This window comes from Neolamprologus multifasciatus, chromosome 18 (assembly GCF_963576455.1).
Source record: "Neolamprologus multifasciatus chromosome 18, fNeoMul1.2, whole genome shotgun sequence".
In the NCBI taxonomy this organism is placed as follows: Eukaryota; Metazoa; Chordata; class Actinopteri; order Cichliformes; family Cichlidae; genus Neolamprologus; species Neolamprologus multifasciatus.
In genome coordinates, this window is record NC_140456.1 from 21,691,269 (window position 1) to 21,698,566 (window position 7,298).

At 39.6% G+C, this 7,298-nt stretch overlaps 1 protein-coding gene across 1 annotated transcript; it reads right to left on the bottom strand.

Moving 5' to 3' along the window:
- Window positions 1–85: 85 nt before the first annotated feature.
- Window positions 86–7,098, bottom strand: prpf38b (pre-mRNA processing factor 38B). Its single transcript, XM_085142166.1, has 6 exons — window positions 6,684–7,098; window positions 6,161–6,229; window positions 5,781–5,932; window positions 4,387–4,447; window positions 2,878–3,113; window positions 86–1,442 (listed from the first exon to the last, which is right to left on the bottom strand). The coding sequence occupies exons 1-6, from the start codon at window positions 6,891–6,893 to the stop codon at window positions 785–787; spliced, it is 1,386 nt and encodes a 461-aa protein (XP_084998292.1). The 5' UTR covers window positions 6,894–7,098; the 3' UTR covers window positions 86–784.
- Window positions 7,099–7,298: the final 200 nt, after the last annotated feature.

Genomic DNA, 7,298 nt, shown 5'->3' on the forward strand with positions numbered 1-7,298 from the left:
TCAGACTACATTCTAATAAAATAATGAAAATGTTTTCTTTGAGTTTCTTTATGTGTATGTGTGAGTTGTACAAACGACCCGTTGCTTTTTTTTTTTTTTTTTAAAGTGTTTTATTAGAAAACAAAATGCAACAGAGCAATAACCGAAACACAACACAAGCAGGGCCCAAGTGTGTTTTGTAAAAATTACCCTTTGCGGACCGCATTTGAGAGGATTAAAACGCTCTCAGGACGTCTACACGTGATCACGGACAGAACTGTTCTGCTTTAGCTGAGCCACATGACCTTCACGTTAAGTGTTGAACTTCAACCATTCGTGTACAGAGGCATATCAGACAAATTTTAAGAGTAAGCACATGTGGTCTTTTGCACAGGCTGAAAGTAATTACAGTCATTTTTCATGAATCGTGTAATCTACATGGCGATAGTATAGCACTGAAAGCATCCGGTCCAGCAGCAAGTCCAACTCTGCCCGTGTGCAGCGTGTAGACGGCCTTAGAAATTATGTACAAACCCCCATCTTTCTGGGACAACAAAACAAATCAAAACAAAAAATAGAAAATTAAAATGCCTTTTTTTCCACTTTCCAGAATTCAAGTGAAGACTAACGATGGTCTAACGGGGAGTGAAATAGCGGAAAAACATAAAGCAACATCAGCCATAGACAACAAATCCAAATGTCCGATGTGCAACTGTTCCTTCTTTTTAGCACAAGTGACAGAGCAGACAGCCGAATATAGAAAAAGAGGAGGAAAAACACAAGTAATATTGCTGCAAGGCAGCATTTACTCTATGCTTGGACTGCTTCTATGTCTACTATGGTCATTGCTGGACTCTCGCTGATGGTGGCTCCTCTCTTTGCTGCGACTGCGTTTGTGAGAGCGCTGTTCTCCGTCTCTCTCCCTGTCCCTCTCCCTGCTGTGGCTGCGCTCCCGTTTCCTGCTCTTCTCCTCTGCCCCACTTTTGTGTCTCCTCTCTCTGCTTCGACTCCGGCTGGACCTTTTGGCCTTCCTCTCGTCCCTGTGCCTTTCCCTATCGTCCTTGTGCCTGCGGTCGTCAGTCTCTCCCCTGCTCTTCTTATCCCTGGACCTCTCCCTCTCAGTGCCTCTGTCTTTATGGTGATCCCTGTCCTTCCTCCTGCTCCTGTCATCCCCGCCGTCCCTTTCCTTCTCCTTGCGCTCGCTCCTACGGTCCCGGCTACCGCTGCGGCTTCTCTTGCGCTCTCGGTTTCTGTCCGCGCTACGGGAGCGTCGCCTTTCCCTGTCCCCTCGGTCCCCCCTCTCCCTGTCTCGGTCCCTGCCTTCCCTCTCCTTCCTCTGCCGGTCACGCTCTCTCTCCAGCTCTCGATCAAAGCTGGGCCCGTGGCGCTCTCTCTCGCGATGGTGGCTCCTGCTCCTGGACCGCTTGGGCGACCTACGGGGGCTCGGTGTCCGCCTGGGTGTCCTGGAAACAGCGACAGAATAATCTTAGAACAATTTACTTCAAAAACAAAACCACACGCGCACAATTCCAAACTCTTACGTTTTAACATTTAACTGACACACAACTTTTTTTTTTTTAAGAGACTGGTATTTTTAGTCATGGCAGAGTTCAGATATTTGAAACTGCGGCACAGATATACAGATTTATATGCAGAACATGTAGCCTTATTTATAGTGCAGTGTCTGTTTCCATGGGCATGTCAGCATTAGCAAAGGTTGATGTCACCGACAGTAGTAGTAAACAAAGTTATCTGAGATGGTGACATCATTATGGGGTGTCAGAGGAAACCTCCCCATTTCCCAGTGCACATATTCTGCTCGGACCCCAGCAAAATACCCTCCACATATACATATTCTTAAGATTTGAATAATGTCACCTATTCTAACTTTATTGTGCATATCGGATTTTTTTTTTTTTTTTTTTGGCAACATGGATTCTTTAAAAACTTCAAATGTTACTATTTGCTTTGGATTTTCTACACCAAGGTCACCAAAGGATGGATGTGGAGGATGCTGTCTAAGCTTTATCTCCTTCTCACACACAACACACACTGTTCTGGCAAGTCAGACACACACAAGGAGAGACTAATGAAATCTAAATGCTCCACTAAATATCAAAGGAGCTCCTTCAGTCCTGTGGCAGTTCAGTTATGCAATCCCTCTTTCTTCTGAATCCGCAATTTATTTATTTTTATTCTGATGTATTAAATTTGAGAAGCTACAAAACAAGCTATTACAAAACAACTGTTCCTCACCGCCTACATTATTATTAGAATTCTAATGATTCTCATTCAGTGCACATAAAAGAAAAAGTTGGACAGAATGATGTGGATATCTGATGTGTCCATTCAGACTACAAATATACCATGAACATCTTTAATACCCATCCCTTGTTTTTTTTATAACCTAATAGTGTCCCTTTATTGATTACGCACATGCATGACTTGTCTATACAAAGTTAAAGTAAGAGACTGTTCTACCTGTTTAACAGAGGTTTGCACGTTTTCTGTTACTTTTAGCCATTTAACTAACAAACGTGTGTCTCGTGTATTTTGAGCTTATATAACATTTCATGATCAAAGTCCTTGTGGAAAGCAAAAACCTCTTTTGTGAACATTACAATTTTATATGTAGTTAATTTTGACAATTTATACTGTTAAAATGCTTTTTATTAGTAATTGGCATTAAAGAGAGAAATAATAAGATAGACCTTTTCTTTTTCTTTAGTTATAAAAAAAATAACTTAAGGGGCAGAAAAATAAGTTAACATGAAAACAAGTCAACAGCTCACACCCTGCAGGACTCAAATCTGTCCCGTTTATTGCTCCATGAAAGCTATAACCTGTCGAGAAGTCTACAGCTCAGTAGAAACACTCAGTTTGAATCACTGCCGTTACCTGGAGCGCCGGCGTTCTCCTTGCCTTCCCGACTCTGCAAACCCATCCTCGTCCTCTTGCGTCTCCTTCTGAGGTACCTTCCGTGGCCTTGCCTTGATTTGCTGGTCAATAACTTTTTGCACAGGCACTGGGATACGGGGGAACAGTGTGGAAAACCACTCCAGTTTGGTCAGGAAGGAGCGCAGCATCTCTCCAATGGTCATCACACAACCACCTCCTGCTTTTACGTCGAGCTCCTAAAACCAAATGGTGGGGGGAAATAAAGCAAGAAAAAGAAAAAAAAAAAAACTCAGTTAGCACACAAATTTAGTACATTGACAAATATATATATTTTTCCAATCTTGCCTCACATCAAAAAGCAATTTGTGATGACCAAGCACTGAACCTTCACCTCTGTTCATCTAGCTTAATCTCTCATCAAAGACCAAAAACCAATCAAATGTGCCTGGCCTTACTTATTAATAGTGGAAATACAGCTCTGAATATCTTAAAGGTCTGGTCTCACCTAACCTGTCTGTTATTTCCTAGTGTCTGTATTTACAGAGTGAGCTTTAATTATGCAGCAAAAGTCACTACATTTATACGACGCAATGCCCATCCTTCATATCCTTGTTTCAAACAGCATCTTCAAAAAAGTGCTAATGTTTAACTATAAACTATAACTTTAACTTAAATATGAAGGAAAGAGTGAAACATTGGGGCACACTGTCATTGTGCTAAAGGGAAAAAAGAGAAAGAAGCTTTAGCTTCCTTCTTCAATCTCCCAAAAGCATAATGAACGCTCAAAGAGAATAAAAATTGCCCACAGTGTAAGCACAGATTGGAGCAGGTAGGTAAGTGCACACCATTTGAATAGTTATCAATTTTATATGGTAGAGAACAGCCACTTTGCACTCACGCAAACCAACAGTGCTGAGATACAATATCCAATTCACCTGCTGCACAATGGGCATCTAAAGAAAAAAACAGGGGAATTAACCAGTTGGGTAGAATTTCAGAATTATTCAATTCAAATATAATGCAAAAGAACATCAGAGGAGGCCTGGTTGCACAGCCTGGGATAAAATTAGATTTCACCTAAATATGAAAATAATTAACGTCAGCAAATATTTTACATGCATTAAATAACACAGTGTTTATTTCGTGCCAGTGTTCCAATTGCGGTTTATCCCAAATGTAGTTTTGTGCAACAAGTCCTTACAAAAGCTTGTCAGAAAACAGAGGGCATGCCTTAAAATTACAGTGACTAAAAGATTTACTCGGCATCACGTGTGGTACTTACCCCGATAAAAATCAGCAGCAGAGCAGTGAGCAAAAGTAACCTAGCTACTCAGGTTTAGAGGACAAAAACTGGGGACAATTAAGCCAAATGAAGGCAAAGGTGAAAAATCAGCTATGAGCATCACAAGGGGGTGGGTGGGGGAGTACAGCTTTTTATGAGTGACGTTCAACTGTGCATTTTAAGGAGAAGGAGAAAGAAACATGAAATTATTACCCGAGGTGACATACCTCCTCATCATCCAGGAAGCCGTCATACCATTCAAACAAATCTGTTGGGGGCTGAGTGTATCTGAGACAGGAAAGGGAGCACAAGCACAGAAGTTTATCGTTTTGAGCTAATCTTTTACAGGAGCAACATGTTTTACACATTTGAGGTAATTATTTAAACAAAACATTGCCTAGTCATATTGCTTCACTAACTTATTTTAAAATTTAATTAAGATTTTAATTACTAATGCTCATGATGGTCTAAAACAAAAACAAAAAATTTACATCACTCCATCTCAAACCATCACGGCCATTCTGCTCGACCATCTCCGATTTGCATATAAAGTAACCTTTGTTAGCTTTATTCATGTAAGCAAGCAAATCTTTATTTTTATTAATGGTCTATAAACCCACTTCGAGCATGTTTTGTGTACTTGTGAACATGTAAACCTCAAAAACTGTTATAGTTAAAAGCATTATATTTTTACAAATAAATTGTAACTACGTGGAAACATATCTGAATAATGTCCAGTTTACCTATGAGAAAAATTCAAAAAGGATTGTCCATATTTCAGCAAACACTAATAAATAAATTCACACTGCAAAATACAATTTTTGAATATTATATACTTGCAGTTTACAATAATGCAAAAGAAAAGTGTAGAATACTTTATAACATCAAATTCTTAAAATGTATTTTCCTTTTTAGGACTCTTATTATTACAAGTTGTACCAAAGAATTACTGGAATATTGTTATTCTAATTATAACTTAAATGTGTATAATATAGTTTTCATTTAATTATATATTTCCATATTTTGGACTATACTATTTTTAGGCAAACTGGAGATGGTCGAAGAAAACTTTTCTAAACAATATGATGATTTAAATTGCAATGATGTATCTACGGATCATTAGGGCCATGTTAAGGAAAAAAAGTTTATCAATCATTTTGAGGATATAGGCACAATTTTGAGATTAAAGCCGAAATACTATTTTTGATATTAAAGTCTAATGTTGATGAGTTAGTGAAATGGTTTTAGTTACAAGGAAAATTATTATCTTTTGGCACATAAACAGTGTGTTGATAAGTTTAAGAATGCTGAGGAGAAGGTGCAGGCAACAACACACACAAACTTGGAAAAGTTGGTCAGATTTGTGCAAAGATGCAAGGATATCCATGGTTATGTTATATCGCAAGACACAATAAGACAGCTGATCAAGTTGTCTCACTAACTCATCTAAACAAAAGGCATGGAAGCTGGGGCAGTTGTTTGGCTTGAAACCACAACTGTAATGTCTACATTTCGACTTTAATCTCAAAATGAGCTCGATTTTTTATGTTGTCCTAATACTCAGTCATACTCATCTGTCCTCTGAAACAAGAAAAAACTTGTAGTGAGTTATAACACATACCTTATATACATGAAACCAAGGGCTCGGATGTACGGAGAGTCTGTGTGTGTAATCAGGCCCATGAGCTGTTTGCGAGTCAGCTTGAGAGTAAACAGTTTGTATAGAAGACAGAAAGCAGTAGAAACAATCCCACCCGTGCCTACTCCGCGTACCTAGCGAAAGAAGACAAGTTTAAATGAAAACTTTAATTTGCAACATTGCCACAAAACTATTAAACTCACCAGCGGAAGTGCAGTGAATTATAGCTTATGTAATGGTGCACAACTGATTTCACCAGTTTGCAGATCAGATTAAGTGACTTTATCAAGCTGCCATCCTTCATCCTGGCACAGAAAAAAGGGAAAGGTGGGGAGTACAAAAAGCACGTACTTCTCACTTACCCCTCCGCACATTCCAGTCTGGCCTGCAGTCTTTCTGCTTCCTTTTTCCCAGGGCTCAATGTGAGTCACCTGCAGGCACACAGACAAACACAAACCGCTTTAAAAAAAACCACACACACCAATCAACTCCATGACGCTTCAAGGCATTATCAAAACAACGACAGAGATTTACTTTCCTAATATTTCTTTAACATATGCCCAATCAACGGGTCTCAAACTCAAGTGGAGTAGTTCTAACGTTAACGACGGAAGGCAATTAAGGTCACTTTAATTGATATAATAATGTTAATGTTAATAATCTCTTTAACTAACAGTAATTCAAAGTTATACGCATACTGTGCTGTACAACACGACAACACCAGCTTCCCTCGCCTGCATTGGGAGTTATATAAACCCTGCCCTCCCCGCTGCGGTTATTACTTTACGACAGTTGTACACTGCTACAACCCCGCTAGCTAAACTGGACGTGGTTACCTAACCTAGCATGCGGGTTAGCATCAGCAGATGTTATTGTTATCGTTACCTTGAAATAGATTTCGTCCACAACTTCATGGTAGGTCTTTAGCTCATAAAGCTGTACTTTGAAATACGGCGAAGACAGCACGTTGGTAAGAATCATTGGGTTAAGGTTCATAGTCTTTTCGTTGCCCCACAGGGGCAGTACGTTTCCATGTTTTCCAGATGTAGGCTTGCTAACGGCCTGCGTTGGTAGCTGGTTTCCGACGGTAGCCATGTTAGCTGAATCCACCACCGCTATGCTTTCTTTAATTTTTGCGTTTATCCGGCTACAGATCCATCAACATTAGGTAGTGAACTGTCGACCGTTAATAAATTTGCCTGTTTAATCCTTGGTGAAATGTAGTTAAATTGATGATAATAACTTCCCGCCGTCGGTGTAGCTAAAGTACTGCGAGGTGGAACCGGAAGTGTGACGTTTGTGGTGCACTGCTGCTGTCCTGCGACGTTGATACGTCAGCGCGTTTAACTTTTAAAATAAAAGCATGCAAGCTCGCATGAATGGTTTAAGTTATATTTGACAGGTCAAACAAATACGGTTTTAAAAGATGTGGTTTTACAATTATATCCAGGTATAAATAATTCAAAACACGTAAGCTTTCTGTTGGTATTCGTGTGAATG